Below are 18603 nucleotides of genomic sequence, written 5' to 3'. Positions count from 1 at the left end.
AACCAGATAGCTGTATAAATTAAGAATTTATAACAATTTAAAATAGGGCACCCCTCCAAAAGCTTCCTCTATATCAGGCGTGAGACCACAGTTTTTTTTTACTATATGTTTCATATAGACACTAACCTGGCTTTTGACTTTATACACATCCCAATTGAAAAACAAGGACATGGCATCTCTAGAACTATTCAAGACACAAAATAAATCACAAGAAAACACCATGTTGACCATTAGCCTGACTGTCAAAATTGAGTTCAAATACAGAACCCTTCCGCCAAGGAGTCAATCGGCTACAAACAACTAATTTTCAGACTTCCACAAGCTATGATTTTTCCAATATTTACACTGAAAACTATCAATTTCTGCAATAAAGTGTCAAATTCAGTCAAGTTCTCTGCAAAAGCCACATTTTTTGCTTCTTTTTCATTCAATTTTAATAAAATATTGATTCTTGAACACAAGCACGCTTTTTTCTGTATTAACATCCGGATCTTGGTCAACGGGGGGGGGGGGCAGATAACTGTGGTCTTGAGCCTATTTAGCGACCAGTAGATAAACGATAAACACACGGGTAAAATGACTGGAGAGAAACGTACATGTAAGGTGGTTAGGAAGAAAAAATAACGACCAGTTGATAAACGATAAACACACGGGAAGATTGACCAGAGCGATACGTACATATTAGTTGATAAGAGAGACAATCTATCGACCAATAGATAAATGATAGGCACTCGGATAAAATGATAAAAGATATATCTGCATGTTTGTTGATTAGGGAGACAACATAACGACTAATAGATAAATGATAGGCACTCGGGTAAAATGTTCCGATATATACCTGCATGTTAGTTGATAAGAGAGACAAAATATCGACCAATAGATAAATGATTGGCACTCGGGTAATATCATCAGAAATACACCTGCATGTATGTTGATTAGGGAGACAAAATAACGACCAATTGATAAATGATTGGCAATCGGGTGAAATGATCAGAGATAAACCTGCATGTATGTTGATTAGGGAGACAAAATAGGGACATAGTAATAGCGACAAGAAGCTATGATAAACATGCGGGCAAGATAGCTCGATAGACATGTTAGGAGTCTGAAAGATAGTGACCGAGAGATATATTGTAGACAAATGAAGAGAGAAAAGCGTTATCAGACAGCCAGATGTATAGAATAGTTACAGGGATACTAAACTATAGACACATACATATAGACAGATATACGATATATCATGTCACATAAATCAATAAGGTAAACAGATGGAAATCCTATCGACAGAAAGAAACAAGCTAGTGACACGGACTGAATAGCTACTTAGTAAATAATTTATCCGGATGAAATAGCGATACATATTAAGATAGACGGATGGACAGGAGAAGTAAAGTAGATAGGTCGATGGAATAGCAACTTAAATATTATTTAAATTAACAGACGGACACAATTGTGTAAGTAAATATGAGATATATAGACTGGGTTGAATTTCGAATAAGATGCATATTAAACGGATATAAACGAGAATGATATAGCAAAAAAATATATAACAAAACAGATAAAATGGTGACTGAGAAAGATGTGTTAAAATGCAACGAAGGAGTAATATGTTTGGACGGGTTAAATAACAATAAATATGCTTTACAAATATTCAGATCTTTAAAATACATGTGGGCTTTTAACAAATTATGACCTGTATTCATTTATATATTCCCTTTAGGAATATACAAGTCAAATAATGTTACAGTCCAGACTGATGCAGGTGGCTCTTAACAAACATATATATTCATTACACGTTACTGATAACAAAAATTGAGTTTCTTACTGTCTTTTTTCGCTCTCGTATTATATTTAACATCAACGTGTCAAGGGTGTTTCACCATGTAAGAAGCCTTGAACTCCGATTAAGAGACATTTTCGACATGTTACGCCCTGTTACATCCCTATTGCGACAGGGTGTAACAATCTGATAAAAACAGCAAAAATTCATAGTTGTTGCAGTTACTGCAATTGTTACACGTAACACGCGTAACAGGTTTTTTTGTATAAAATTACGACGTTTTTTATGTGTTGTTACTAATTTAACATCAACGTAAACTGGAAGTAACATCCAGTTACAGGTCTAGAACGCAGTTGTTTAGAGATTTTTGACATGTTACACCTTATTACATCCCCTATTATGGCAGGGTGTTACCATCTGATGAAAGATAAAAAATTGTGCTGTAACACGGAAAAAGCGTAACAGGGTGTAACATAGTTTTGAAAAGGTGATTTCTTTCTGTGGAACATCGGATAACGCGAATACATTTGGGGGTTTTAAAGTTTCAACCCTAAGTTTTTAAGCCAGTATATAACCAGAGTTATAAAGTATCATAAGTACTCCGACTCCGATAACATATTGTTCATCCGAAAACAGGTAATTATTAACAGATATGTGTCTTCTGTACACATGTAAATAAAAAGGAATATCTAGTAATAAAAAGAGCTTTTATTTACAAATCACACACATGCACACACGCACGCACGCACAAGCCCCCCCCCCCCACACACTATATATATATATATATATATATATATATATATATATATATATATATATATATATATATATATATATATATATATATTAGCAAAATACCAGTTCATAAGATCGTGTGTGTTCTATTTTTATGGTGGAGTGTCTTGTTTCAAACCTAGTCTAATAATATACCCATACACTACACATTGCAAACTCAACGTCTTAAAAACATCTGACTCGATCCGTATAGATTTTTTTTCTACGAGAAAAATTGCTGATATAATATCGTTTAGAAGCGTTCACGTTTGGCAGTGTTTGCCATCATGTTTTGCGTTTGCATGCTTAATAGGGAAAATATATTCACGTTTGCAATTTCCTCCTGTTGTTTTGGATCCGTTTTTATATAAAAAAAATAGTTTGCATAAAATGTCTATTTTTGGTGTTGACAAGAATATTTAACTAAAGATAACGCTACTATTACTTACATGTGGTAGAAATGTGCCTGTTTTGTATCACTCTTATTCAATTGCATAAATTTCAAGAGAACATATGTGTGACTTTAAGACCAATTATTATAAGACTGTAAACATATTAAAATGACGTGTTCATTTTTTGCGGATATAAATTAAAAAATGTATGTGTTTAAATTGACAACTTCCACGTACCAGCTGGGAGTACGAAAGCTTTAACTGAAATGTGACATGAACATGGTATTTCAAACATTTTTGTTCTTTGCACAAATATCTGGCTAGAAATTTCAGAAAAACATATGTAACAAATGAGTTTGTGTTAATAACAATTTCACTTCTTACTATTTTTATTTGTCAATTATTTACGGTAAAACCCAAAAAGCACCGAAGAAAACTCATTTTCGCCTTAATATGACATGTTATACCAACGGGGGCATTTTTACCCAACCCCCAGTCTTGGGCATATAAACACAACATATGGTCGCAAACACTGCCAACACGTAACGCTTTAAACCGATATGTATCACAATATTACAATTAATCGGAATATCTGTTTCCCATAAACTTAGTTATTTTACAATCATTGGATCAATTTAAATTATATTATTGTTAAATCAGTTTGCAGCATCTGCTGTGTATCATTATCTTATATTCTTACACTTTCGGTAACCTACAACAACGTTCACTTGGGGAAGCTCGAAACAAAGTTATCTTTTTCTAGCTAACAATAATGCAGACTTTCTTTAGCTCTCAACAAAGAACACTTATGTTATGGACACACAACGTTCTCTTTCGGTATCTCTCAACAATTTTTATTTTCTGTAGCTCATAATAGTGTTCACCTGCGGTGCTCTCACAATGCGTTAACTTTCGGTAGCTTATGACAACGTTCACTTTCGGTAGTTCACAACACTGTACACTTGGGGTAGCTAACTAAAACTTTCAGTTTCGTTGCCCACAAAATCATAACACGTATGCTTTCTAATAACAACGTTCACTTCCGGTAGCTCATAACTACGTACGCGATTGCTTTCTAATATCAACCTTTGTCTTTCGGTAGCTTACAACAACGTATACGTTTGCTTAATCATAACAACGTTTTCTTTCGGTAGCTCACAAAAACGTATACGATTGCTTTATCATAACATCGTTTTCTTTCGGTAGCTCACAAAAAACGTATACGTTTGCTTAATCAAAACAACGTTTTCTTTCGGTAGCTCACAAAAAACGTATACGATTGCTTTATCATAACAACGTTTTCTTTCGGTAGCTCACAAAAACGTATACGATTGCTTTATCATAACAACGTTTTCTTTCGGTAGCTCACAAAAACGTATACGATTGCTTTATCATAACAACGTTTTCTTTCGGTAGCTCACAAAAACGTACACGATTGCTTTATCATAACAACGTTTTCTCTCGGTAGCTCACAAAAACGTACACGATTGCTTTATCACAACAACGTTTGTTTTCGGTAGCTCACAAAAACGTACACGATTGCTTTATCATAACAACGTTTTCTTTCGGTAGCTCACAACAACGTACATGTTTGCTTTATTATAACAACGTTCACTTTCGGTAGCTCACAACCACGTACACGATTGCTTGTAATTGTATAGGTGAACGAGTTTAGTCATATATAATTATGTTGCGTAAGAATTTGACGAGTGCAGAAATAATATGTAGCACTTATACCGATTTTAATTTTAACAAAAACACTTTTTTGTCATGAAAGATTACATAGGTTATCATTACACGTCCGTTTTCAGTTAAAAAAAGAAAAATATACCATAACTGTATCTGCAGTGTATTTGTTGTTTTAGTAATAGTAATCAGTAGGTGATAACCTTCTAATGATAGGGTCACAATGCATCACAATTCATTATTGTCGCCAATGGTTCAATAAATGGACATACTTATTTACCTCAATTGTTTTAAAATTTTACTTGTTTTGTTATCAAATGAAACGTCAGCGCACATTTAACTAGACGTATAAGACGTATAAGACGTTATTTCCTGAATGACGTGACGTTCACAATAATTTATATATGACGAACTGTTCAGATTAAGTAATATTTTAGTTCCTTTTAACTGAGTGTGTTGCAGAAAATGAAAAAAATAACTTTAGATGCTGAGTCGATAAGATATTAAAAGACATGTCAATGAAACAAACAATTTGACGTTATTTCAAATGCAAAGAGTATTATGATAAATAGTCATGCATTAAATATGAAAATTACACTTTGATCACAGAAAAGAAGCAGTTGTTTAATGGCAGTATATTTTTTTACTTGGGACTTAAATAACTATTGAAAATGAAAATGAATGTTCTCATGTACCCGAGTGTGCAAAACTTTTAAAAGTGTTTGTTTCGGGAGAGATGTGGAAAATGATCAAACACAAATTAAAATCAAGAAATACACTTGTATTACAATTTAGTCTTTGAGAGCATTCTTATGTTGTCCACATACTTAATCAAATGTTGATGTGAATTAATATATAAGGAATGAATTTCGTTCTTACACATTCTGTAAATAGAACGACCCGATTGTAGCCGGAAACATTTTATCAAATGACGTCACCATAACGCGGTAAAATGATCAACCACTTGAATTCGCTTTTAAACGTAAAACTGAAACACTTATGGCAACAAGACATTTAACATATCATAAATTTACACTTTCTTTAATGTTGACTTATATTTTACGTGACCTGCTGACACGATACAAACAATAACAAGATCAAACCATTTCATGTATATTGTTATGCGATGAATTGCGATCCGAACATATCCGAAGATGCTGCGTTCATCGGGTGATAACCGCAATTGCTGAAAGGCAGTTCATTTAAGGAATGGAAGTTGAGGTGTAAATATTAATGTATGAAAAAAACATGTAAATTGTTTCTTAGACTAAACCTCGCAGAAATTTCAGTTTCGAAGGATTTTCTTTTTTTTAAATACATAAAAAGTGATTTTTTTTTTATAATTGTTCGAAGATCGAGTAAATTGTTTAATATTTCCAATTTATAAATTCCACTTCAATAGTGTTTCAGCTGGTTTGTCGCTCATAAATATTTTTTTAATCTTACCTTTACCTGAAATAAGGACATCATAATTGATTACGTCATGTACGTTTAAAATTACGTCATAAGTATCAATCAATATTTCCCCTAGATGAATGAAAACAAGTCGGTAAATATATTCAAAATTAACCAATGGGTTGTAGTATATGTTTGGATAGATGTACTTTAATATGTCATATTATTGGTTTATTATTTTTCTCGCTTCCGGCTGGTATTCCCACCTATGAACGAAACTTGCATTTTTACAGATGTGTATTGTGTCTAAGTAAGGCCCGTAGGAGCTGGGGCCGCGCGTCATTTTGTTAAGACTTTGAATAGGTATATACGAGGGGTTTCCCAGAAAGTCGCGGAATTGTATAATATCTTTTGCAATACTGGTTATTATGAAAAACAATCAGCATGACAATATATAATATTTCGAAACATAAATGTATTTATATCAAAAGCTTACAATGAACATAAATCCATAATAGGATGTACAGAAACTACCCATCTCGCAACACCCGAGCACAAATGACGTCGTGGACATCAGCTGACGTCACAATACAGGTTTCTTGTAAACTTTTTCAACGTAATCTTTGTCCGTTTCCACACATTTCCGGTGTCTGCTGATCCATTTCTGAAATGTTTCGACATACCACTCTTTGTCAAGGAAGGAATGATCCTCTGTGTCGTTTGCATAAGGTCATATCAAAACGCTGACCCCGTAACTGACCTTTGATGTCCGGAAAAGTAGGGAAGTCCATTGGGGCCAGGCCAGGACTGTAAGGCGGATGCTTTAACAGCTCAAATCCGAGGACACCGATCTCCAGTTGCGTTGATGCCTGCCTATGAGCCGGTGAATTGTTCTGATGCAAATCCGAGGACACCGATCTCCAGTTGCGTTGATGCCTGCCTATGAGCTGGTGCATTGTTATATGGTCAAGGTCTGTCTTCGGCCGATTCTTTCGGAAAGCTTGAATAAGATCTCTCCGTAGAACCTTAAAAAAATATCAAATGGTTAAACGACCAGACTTTTCAATTTTGTCATTATTGATATCTAAATTATTGACAATAATAAAACACTTAGTTTTCCACATAACGCAGAATCTTATCAAAATTTCTAGTATGCATACTAGTGTAACACATAACAAATACCTTTGAGTAATAATCCGCATTGACTGTTCTGCCATCAGAGACCCGATGTTGCAGGATCATTTCTTGCCGATCCATAAAAAGATAAACATCTCCTTGCTTAGGCTCTTCTGTATGCACGCTTTCTTTGGCGGTGGTGTGCGAGGTATTTTCCAAACCGATGATTGTACCTTTGTTTCGGTGTCATAATAATACAACCAAGTCCGGTCAGATGTAACAAAACGATCGAGAAATGCATCACCCTCTTCTGCGTAACGTTGCAGAAAGCCATTCGAACATTCATTCGTCGTTCCCTGTCGTGTTTGGTCAGTATCCGAGGTACCCAGCGCGCACTTACTTTCGACATTCCCAGTTCGTGAGTCAGAATGCGGTAAACAGTCGATCTCGAGATGTCCAGGTCATCTGAAGATACCAATCAAGATACCGATCAATGTTCGAATTCACTTGTGCTGGCCGGCCGGCCGGCCCTGGTGTCGTATTTTATAGACAATCTACCATTTCGGAGTCGCTCATGCCACTTTTGCCGAACGGTGGAAGCGTTGTCGACCTTTTCATCAACTTTCGGGTTTCTATTGGCGACATCTGAAGGCCTACGCACATTTTCACAGCACTCCGTAATTCGACGTCATCTGTTGACGTCATATCGACTTTGCTTTTAAAACAGTGATGTTACTTAAGTATTGAAACGGAAACAGCAATGACGTTGAAGTTTCCAGGAAAAAACGTCCAGACACGCTGTTAACGTTACGTCATTTGGCGGAATATTTACACACCTTAAAGTGATATAAAATAACGACATTTTACCAATATAAACGCTTGCTCCGGGCAAGGGTAGGTCAGTTGCTAAGGATACCAAATAAATCGAGAGTAAAAATTGAAAGAAAATAAAAAGATACCAGCGCTTAACCAAATTAGTTTAAAATACATTGTCAATAAATGTCAAGATAATAACTATTTGCGTTTGAGAAGAATGGCGTTATCACGCAAACTTTTGGGACACCCCTCGTAAGAGACATTTCATGATCATAAACGAGTTAATGTGACAAAGTGTCAGCATTTGAACGGCAACCACGAAACTATCACATCGTGTTTAAACGTGCCAAACGTGGAATTAGATAGAAGTGACTGCCTTTACCAGTCAAATCCAGATAATAAGAAACAGTGTGAGATACTAGAGGTCCTGGTGTGATACCCTAGCCCTTTGCGAAGAGACCTCTTGTTCTTTATCGTGCTCAGTGTTCTCATCGATACACGGGATATAACTTTCATTGGTACACCCTACCACTAAGCTTTCGGGGCGGTAGACTAGGCCAGTCAATAATCGTTGGTGATTTTTTATATTATACATTAGAACGCTTTATTTCCCGCAAAAGTTTGTATGCGAGACAACGTTATCCAATCGCCATAAATAGGGAATGTCATTCAGCCAATGTTAAAGCTGACTCATAAAGGAAAGATCTGCTAGATGAATTGTTGGAGGGGCTTATCAATCTCTGTAGTTTTTTTAAGGTTAGACATCAAAAGACGTACTTTTTTGTTTAAATTTGAAACCAAATGTGTTATTCACATATATTTTAGAGCTGAAGGGCAGTCTAAGAATTGTGATACCAAACACGTCATTCTTTTCTATTAAACCGCAATTACTGCATTTTTTTCCAATCAGAATAAATTACCCCAAGTAAATCTTCTAAAAACGTACATAAACATTGTCATTGTCGTCGTCCTCGTCGCCGTCCTTAACAATGTCATCGTCATCATTATCATTCATCTTTTCAAAATGTATCAATTTAACAAAAGGGAGAGTTGTATGGTTAAAAAGCGTCAATTGACAATTATGATATCCTGAAGGTTTCAATAATACTTGTGCTTCTACACAATAAACCATGCTATTAATAAACTGATAAAATGAACTATAACTATTAGTAAATTTACAAATTACTTAACTACATTTGATACATTTATGAATTAATGAATCCTAGGATGGATGGGTGGATAGGTTGATGGATGGATGGATGGATGGATGGATGGATGGATATTGATGGATGGGTGGGTTGGTGGTTGGGTGTTTGGATGAATGGATGAATGGATGGATGAATGAATGAATGAATGAATGAATGAATGAATGAATGAATGGATGGATGGATGGATGGATGGATGGATGGACGGACGGACGGATGGATGGATGATTGAATGAATGAATGAATGAATGAATGAATGAATGAATGAATGAATGAATGAATGAATGAATGAATGAATGAATGAATGAATGAATGAATGAATGAATGAATGAATGAATCCTGTTACTTGTTTAGTATCACAATTGTAAAACCTTGGAATCCTATGCATGTTACAGAGTGAAATATCCTTGCTAAGTTCATGTTATATGTGCTACGCTACAGTAGGCGTAAATAAAAGTCCCAATTTATTAAACTGTGTTTCATCCTGTTACGCTTGTTAGGTGTAACAATTGCAAAAACCTCCAATAGTCGGAATCCTATGTATGTTATAGAATTTTACACACTGAAACATCCTTGATACGGTCATTTTACATGTGCTACAGTACCGGTTAAAACGTCCGGATTTATTAAAGCTGTGCTACACCCTGTAACGTTTGTTACGAGCAACAATTGCCAAAACTTCCATAAATCGGATTTCATTGAATGCTACATTGTGTTAAACTTTGTTACGTTCATGTTACATGTAATAAGGTAGGCAGAACAAAACATCCCCCTATATTTAAACTTTGTTTCACCATGTTACGCGTGATACGTGTAACAATTGAAAGAAAACTACACACATCGGAACCCGATATATGTATGTTACATTTGTTTTACCATGTTACGCTTGTTACGTGTAGTAATTTCAAAAAATCCCCACATCGGAATCCCAAACATGTTACAGGCTGTTACACCTTGTTAAAATTAGTTCAAAAATAATGTCCCAATTTATTTTAAAAGCAAAATGATTTACAGTCAATCCCCGTTGGCTTGAACTCAATGAGACCGGCGAAAATACCTCGAGCCTCGGTAAATTCGAGCCAAGCGGGAATGCTTACCTTTCAGCAGAAGGAAATCGGTCCTCTACATGCAGTTCGAGCCAACGAGGAATCATGCCAAGCCAGTTCGTGGTTCGCCTGTAATCAATGCCATCTATCAATCATTACGGCCTTTCACCGAGTTATTGTAACAAATGTAGGCCTCGATTTCATTGCTATTGCACCAATCTCGTGCCCTACCTCACAATCTCAAATAGTTTAGTTTTTGGATATTTGTACCTTTGACGTGTCTATTAACCATAACACTGTACTGTGTGTATAGTGTGTTTTTGTTTCGTGTGTGTGTTATTATGACTGATATGTGAATTAGGCATAACATTACATTTACATGATTACTTCATTAAACTTTCAGTTAAAGACCCAAACTGAAGATTCCAGCTTGGACTTGCTGAAATATATAAAATACATTATCAGGGGCGTCCAAGAAATTACAGAGATTGCTTCTGCTAAAGAAGGCGAATCGAGCGAACAAGCAAAGACGATAAAGGGTGACGCTAAGAAACTCGGCGATGATTTAATGTCCTGTTTACAGAAACAAGGAGAAAACGCCATTGACGATGTCATGAAAACGTTTGCAAAGTTGGACACGAAGCTCAACACACTCAGAAAAGAACAAAGGGAATCTGAATTGGAAAAAGCAAAGTCAGGTAAGACATACTAACATAACAAACGAGAAACAAATATAATGAAATATTGTACTCAGTAGCAGCTTCAGGAAAATTATTTAGAAATCATTTTAATTTAGAAACAAGTGTTTTATATTACGACCCAAGTGGTATCAAATGTCCCAAATATCCACATAAACCACTATAGGGGTTATTTTGAAAGCAACATTTTTTTCGATTGCTGTAAATTGTTTTAATTGGATCGCGTCTTAATTGATAAACTACATTTAGTATAATTTAGGTCATTAAGCTTATGTCTCTAAACAAGATTTATTTTTGATCAATTTAGTACTTGGCTTGACTCAGTAGTCTTCATAATATTATTAAACTACTTTAAGATAAAGAGATGCAAAGATGTAAAACATATGTTTATTGGATTGCATGACGCATAGTAACGTATAGTAAGTTATGCATCTTTTTTTACAAAAGATTAATAGTAACTCAAATTCGAGGGTCAGTCGTAAAGTTCCTGGACTCTACTTATGATATCAAAACTGTTAACTTTAAAACCAAAAATATACAACAGTACGGTACATGTATTTGGCAGTGGTGTTGCAAATTTTGCAGGAAACAAACAACACACAATAAAATAGCATCAACCTATTATACATAGGAACCTATGAACAACAGGGAGCACTTTGCACAGGATAAATAAAGCGAATTCACGTTTAATGTTACGCCTTTTCAAAATATTCGCCACACGCAAGGACACATTTTCGGTGACTTTCTACCCACTTATCAAAAACATCTCTGAACCACATGGGTCGTTTTCCCAGATATGGATTCGTGCAGCAATCGCCAGTTCCTGTGGAGATTCGAATTTCCGGCCTTGAAGCTCACCTTGGGGACAATGCGAAATGCATAGCAGCCTTTTCAGTTACAGACAGCAATCTCGGCACCCAGCGCTCACATACTTTATTCATGTTGAGTTCATATTTAAGTTATTTATTATCTGTTCCATGGATAAAATCCGTGGTGGATGCTATTTCGTCAACCGACTTTCGTCTGTCGTTGCAAATTTCACGTGTTACAGCATGACCATTTTTGTTGCTGAATGTTGGACGACCAGCTCTTGGGTTGTCTTTTAGTTCATCTCTGCTGTCCTTGAAGCGCCGATGCGATTCAAAGACTAGCGTTGGGCTGACCTTCTTATAAGGGTCCTTTTCCATAATCGCTTCTGTAGGAGTCATTTCTGCAATTGAGCACACCTTTTCCACTACTCCGTACGGAATGACGTCGGTGTTTGTTTTGCAACTGTTGCGGGGTAGTGATACTCAACTTGCGATTTTTCAATTGTTATAACCGATATGACGTCAAAACTTTCCGTACGTATTAACTAGGTACGTTTCTGACGTCATGTTTAAAATTATGACTTTAAAGCGCCAAAATTTAAAGATACGAGAGAAAATACATTTATGTTTTGTTTTTAAGTATGTAAGATTTTAAACTGCTCCGTAACACCTTAATAACATTAAGAAAATTTAAATAAAAAAATAATATGAAATAAGGCACTGCCTTAGACGGGCTCTAGGTATGTTATCAACTGCAGAAACTGCTAATGTAGTACATATTTTCTTAGGTAAACAAGAGTCAAAGGCAAAATTTATTTTATATGACATACTATGACTTTGACTACACCAATTAGATTATTTAGGTGCATAACAAGTAAGGTTAAGGCAATGCAAAGCAAATTTCATATGTTAATGTTTGAAAAAACTCATAATAACAAACACAAGTATATTAATTCACCTAATACTGAATATCATGCAAGCATTTACAGTACAAATAAATGATTCCTACTTTAAACATAACAAGGTAAACGGAACAGATTGAGTTTACTTAAAACTAATTATTACAGTTATCTGACAATTAACCTGTACTAAACTATTTTAATATGTAAAACAGCATTGTATATATTTTAGACTTTTAATGTTCTGCAAATAACCTGGAAAGATGGTTTGACCACCTCAGCAGTTTGAAATGAATATAAATTCCCTGTAGTTGATGTTGTTAGCACCATTCCATCATTGAGTATAACAATGTATGCAGAAAGTATGAAAATATTTAATTATTTAAGTATGAGTCTTTAAACTGAATTATACATCTATTACATTTAAAAAACAAGAGGGCCCTGAAGGCCCTGTATCGCTCATCTGATCCAATACAGATCATCAAGAATAACAATCTGATCAAGTTCCATGAACATATAGTCATAAATGTGGCCTCTAGAGTTTTAACATGCTTTTCCTATTACTTGACCAGGTGACCTAGTTTTTGACTGCACATGACCCAGATTCGAACGTGGCCTAGAGCTAATCAATATAAACATTCTGACTAAGTATAATGAACATACAGTCATAAATGTGACCTCTAGAGAGCTAACAAGCGTTTCCTACGATTTGACCTTATGACCTAGTTTTTGACCGCACATGACCAAGATCGAACTTGGCCTAGAGCTAATCAATATAAACATTCTGACCAACTTTCAGGAAGATACAGTTGTAAATGAGACCTCAGGCCTTAATTTCTCGAAACTTCTTAAGTCCCTTATAACAGGATTAAGCTAAACTCACTATTTTTGGTTTTCAATAATTCGGATAATGTTTACTTCTTTTTAAAAGCGTTTTTCTACTTTAGATAGGAATTATCTATATGTTAGCTAAATTAAACCATTTTTCATTTATCAAAATTCCATTCAAGTATGTATTTTGAGTAATTGAAATAAGCTACTTAAGCCTGTTAAGCATAAGAAGTTTCGAGAAATTGGGGCCTAGAGTATTAACCAGCTTTTCCTTCAATTTGATCAGGTGACCTAGTTTTTGACCACACTTAACCCAGATTCGAATTTGACCTAGAGATTATCAATATTAACATTCTGACCAAGTTTCCTGAAGATACAGTCATAAATGTGACTTTTACAGTGTTAACAAGCTTATCCTTTAATTTGTTCTGGTGACCTAGTTTTTAACCCCAGCTGATCCAATATCGAACTCGTCCAAGATTTTATTGAGGGTAACATTCTGACCAAGTTGCATTAAGATAGTGCCCGAACTGTGACCTCTAGAGTGTTAACAGTCAAATTGTTGACGACGGACGACGACGGACTACTACGATGGATGACGGACACAGGGTGATCACAATAGCTCACATTGAGCACGTTGTGCTCAGGTGAGCTAAAAACCAGCACATAGATTATTCAACAAAACATTAGTTATTGATATTGATACACATATATATATATAAAACTACAAAATGTATATCCTTTGCCAATACACTTAATTGTTCAGAACGTATTAGGCTTTGTTTTAATTTTAACAATGTCACTGTATTTTAGACAAAGTAAATCCCCCCCAGCAAGAGTTTAGCAGCCTACTGATAGGGGAATACTCTGCAAGAAAATTGACACATTTCTCTGCATTTGATACATATGCAATTTTTGTCTCTTATTTCAATTGTTCATGATGATTACAGTACTGCAGTCATCGATCCAAGATACATATGCACTCTGGTATAGGGTACTGAAGTGATCGTCCCATATGCCAACTCTGGTATCCTGGATAAAATGTTACTGGTGAATACAGTTCTGAAGTGATCAAATCCTGATGTCTCTCTGGTATCCTGGATTAAACGTTACTGGTGAATCCAACTTACTGAGGAGATCAATCCCAGATCCCACTCTGGTATCCTGGATAAAACCTTACTGGTGAATACGGTACTATAATGATGAACTCCGATCGAAAACAAATTAACACCTAACTCAGAATATAATAAACAATGATCAATTTGTTTACATTGACGCAGATAAAGAGACTATCACACTAACAAATGAAGTCACCGTTGCTAAAAATATGTAAATATGGCCTAAGACAACAGTTATTCTAACTATAGGTTTCATATAAACACTAACCTTGAGCTTACAATGTATCTCTTCAAAACAATATTTTTTTGCAAAAACAGACTTCAAAACTCCTATAGTTCAATTTCACGCTGTATGCAACACATACTGAAAGTTTGGCAATGATATTTTAAACACTTTTAGAATGAGTATAAGCGCCTGTGGAGTATTCATAAAAAGCAGAAATAGCCACTTCCATCAATCGGTAAGCCGCAAACTTTTAAAGAGCCATTATTTCCTCATGCATTGGAATAATCTGACCAAGTAAAGTGTATATATATATATAAGACAACACCATAAAAATTGCCTGCCTACTCTATTTAAAAAAATTCAAAGCAAAATAAGATTTTTCCACTTTATCAGCTTAGCGTTTATATAAAAAATGACAGAGCCAAACTGAAATGCTTCCAGGGACAAATGGCGCAGCAAAGAATGGTAAAAAAACACCAAAACTGAAAGATTCATGACAACTGCTAGTGTTTTCATGCATGAGATGGCTACATGATGTAGAAAATGCAGTGATAGCATAATTATGCTAAGTTTTCATATATTTTTTTGCTTTAAGTATCTGTTTGAAGGCTAGATTTGCCTTAAAATTAAGATGACAGCTCTTAACCAGTGTTTATAAGTTGCTTATTTATACCTGATTAGTATAAATCTCACTCTTTGGAATCATTTAAACACAAACAAGTACTACAAAGTTAACTTACATCTTCATTCTGAAATATTAGATTCAGAGCTGCAACTCCTGGATCTAGATTGCAGGACCATTGCCATGGGCGAAAAGCCGCAGCAAACTGGAGCTTATTGGCACAGTTATTGCAAATCGTCCAAAAGACTTGAATTTAATATTTTTGTGATAATTTTTTTGGAATTAATGAACTTTTCTGCACATTTATTGCATTAATGCACCAGTCAATTGTAACCTTGGACCCTCCAGGTCCAGTGGTAAACCGGGGATAGCCGGGAAAAGGGCTGTTTTTTACCATTCAGGTGTCCCTGCAGTGCCGGGTGAATGCGGTGGTTTTGTCTTCGCTTTAAATATAGCGGGGAATGGGCCTTACCTAGGGTCCCTTGGGGCAGGGGCATTTGGCGGGGATTTTACCATTTGTTCGTCCCCACAGGGCGGGGATTTTACCGGGGTTGGCTGGACCAAATGGCAAAGTCTCCACTATTCCCCGGACCTGGGGGGGGGGGGGCGTGGTTACAATTGACTGGTACATTATCGCATTCTGATTTGAGTGAATCGCAGAGGGTGTTTACAGTATTTACTGTCAACAACACAAACTTCTTTACGCATCTCATTTAGACTTTTGTACTAATTAACAAGCAGAATATTTGACACAATGGCAATTTTATAACAAACTTGACCATGAGATTGAGTGTGAGCAAGCCAGTACAGTTTGACTTACCATTTGGGTGAAAAATTACTAAACGGCGATGTAAATTGAAAAAAAAAAAATGGAGTTGCACCTTATTTTTTAAGGTGCAAATCTAAGAAAAGGCTTGACGGTCTAAATATAGAGGTGCAGTTGTATATTAGAGATGTGCACCTCCATCTTAAATATAGAGGTGCAGTTGTATTTATGTAAAAAGTGCACCTCCATTTTAAAGTTTAAAATATATATAGAACAGAACGTATGAATAAAGAATTGAACAGATTAATAACATACAGGTGCACCTGTAAAGTAAGTGTATTTTAGTAACATTGATGATTCTCTCACAAAGCCATGTTGTTTCATGGAAAGGGTACGGCAACTCTCACTCAGTCATGGGGGTTGTTTGGCAGGATGGTTCGCCTTCTCCACACCCTGGACTGACTATTTAGTTACAATATTTCACACGATCTGTGGCCCACAGCAAAACCATCAACCAGCATTTGCCGATGTGTCTTTCAATCACAATCTTGCACTCTTATGGTGTCAGCCTTTCTCTCAACATATTCAGTCACAATCTCTCATCTCCCGTAGTGTTGCTTGCCACGAGTAGTCACTCGGCACTATTTAGTTACAATCTTTCACACAATCTGTGGATCAAACAAAACCATTCATCTTTACAGTCACAATAGCCCACAAAGCCATGGTGTTGGACCGCAACCGTCCATTTATCTTTTCAGTCATAATCTTGCGCTCCGCCATTGTTTTTTTTTGGTCCCCTTCCAAATTCTTAATTTAATAACATCTGTCACAAAACAGTGGTGTTGCATTTCAGTTACCTGTTATTTGGACTGCAGTTGTGGCCAGTCGAGCTATCTGATTGGGGCGATTCGGTCCCTTGGGTGATCTCTTGGTCTGAGAATTATAAAAATTGTGTCTGTGTACTCTGAAATACATATAATAAACAAATAATCCACTTTTGGTCGTATATTTTTACATATTAAATATTTTAATGTTACATACAATCTTTATCATTCACATTGTGTCGGACCGCAACGGTCCATTGATCTTTTCAGTCATAATCTTGCGCTCCGCCATGGTTTCACTTGGCAGGAGGGGATACCCCTCCCGCACCCTCACCGCCAAAGTTCTTAATTTACACAAAGGTGGTGTTGCATGGCACAAGAGTTCACCTGTCACACAATTCCTATATATATTTTTAGTTTCAATCTCTAAACCAGCGTGTTGGTAATTGAAAGGTGTTCCCATCCTTTGATCTCAGTCAAAACATCTCACTCATCCATTGTTGAGGCTCGCAGACGGTATACCCCATCCAACTTTTCAGTGACAATATCTCCCTCAGCCATAGCGATTTCTGAACTGGTCAACCGCATGTCATAAGTTTATGAAATTGATATCTTCATTGTATGATTTACTGAAAAGTGTTTTATACAAAATAATTATACTGACGTGACAAGCTCTGCTATGTGTACCCGTATAATCCATGGTCGTAATTAAATCGGTAATCCAACAGGAATTAATTCTTCGCAATTTCTATCCGATCAACAACTGTCAAACATCTAAATAGTAGCCTATCGATATTGTAAAGCCTAAAATGACAACTACTAACTGTCAAGTGTGACATTCGTATATAGAATGGTAAACAATGCGTATGAATAAGTATATATCTCAGACAATCTATAGAAATATGTTTTATTTGTCTTTGTGAGTTTACCAAAAGTATGCATAGTAATTGTTTATAAGCATATTTTGAATTATTTTAATAACTAGTGGGGCGCTATTTCGCATCTCATAGTTTAAAATTTCATGAGCCTGTTTTCTTCCGTGTCGTCACGCTCTGATGATTTTGGTGTCCCGCATGCACGCGCTCAATATAGTTTATGAAAAGAAAAATACTGGTTCCATCAGCTTTACGTCTTTTTTTCAGGCTGATAGTAAGTGCAACTTTTGAACGAAAGTAGTGCTATGTGTGACCGTGATAGGTCTCTGCCGAGCTTCGCTCGGTTTAGAGCCCGTATAAATATATATTAAAAATATGTAAGTTTTTGTTTACCTAACTATAACATGTCATTGTTTACTATTACTGAGTATTTAAACGATTGAATACAAATGCGAAATTTATTAGGACAGTCCGGGAACTTTACGACTGGCCCTCGTACAATACCTACTGGGTACGTTAGGGATGTTTATAACTGTCACTTTCATATAATGTCCGAACTTGAAAGCATATTACTAGCATGCTTCCAAAATCATGTTAAATACAGATTCAATCAATCATGTAGAGCGATAGAGAACAGGTTAACAATGTACAGAACATTTTCTCACATGACCAGAATACTATGTATAAATACTAATAAATACCATAAATTCACGTTCAACTACAAA

The 18603-nt window shown here is 35.7% G+C and overlaps 1 protein-coding gene across 1 annotated transcript in view; it reads left to right on the top strand.

The window, feature by feature from the left end:
• The window catches only part of LOC128225844 (uncharacterized), a 57918-nt gene that overhangs the window by 19007 nt on the left and 20308 nt on the right, over positions 1-18603 (top strand). Inside the window, exon 4 of the mRNA XM_052935744.1 lies at positions 10614-10908. Within this exon, the coding sequence (XP_052791704.1) occupies positions 10614-10908 (295 nt within the window). The remainder of the gene's footprint in view (positions 1-10613; positions 10909-18603) is intronic.

Source organism: Mya arenaria, chromosome 1 (assembly GCF_026914265.1).
Source record: "Mya arenaria isolate MELC-2E11 chromosome 1, ASM2691426v1".
Classification (NCBI taxonomy): Eukaryota; Metazoa; Mollusca; class Bivalvia; order Myida; family Myidae; genus Mya; species Mya arenaria.
Note: the sequence above shows the minus strand (reverse complement) of the source record. Positions and strands in the feature narration are given on the sequence as shown.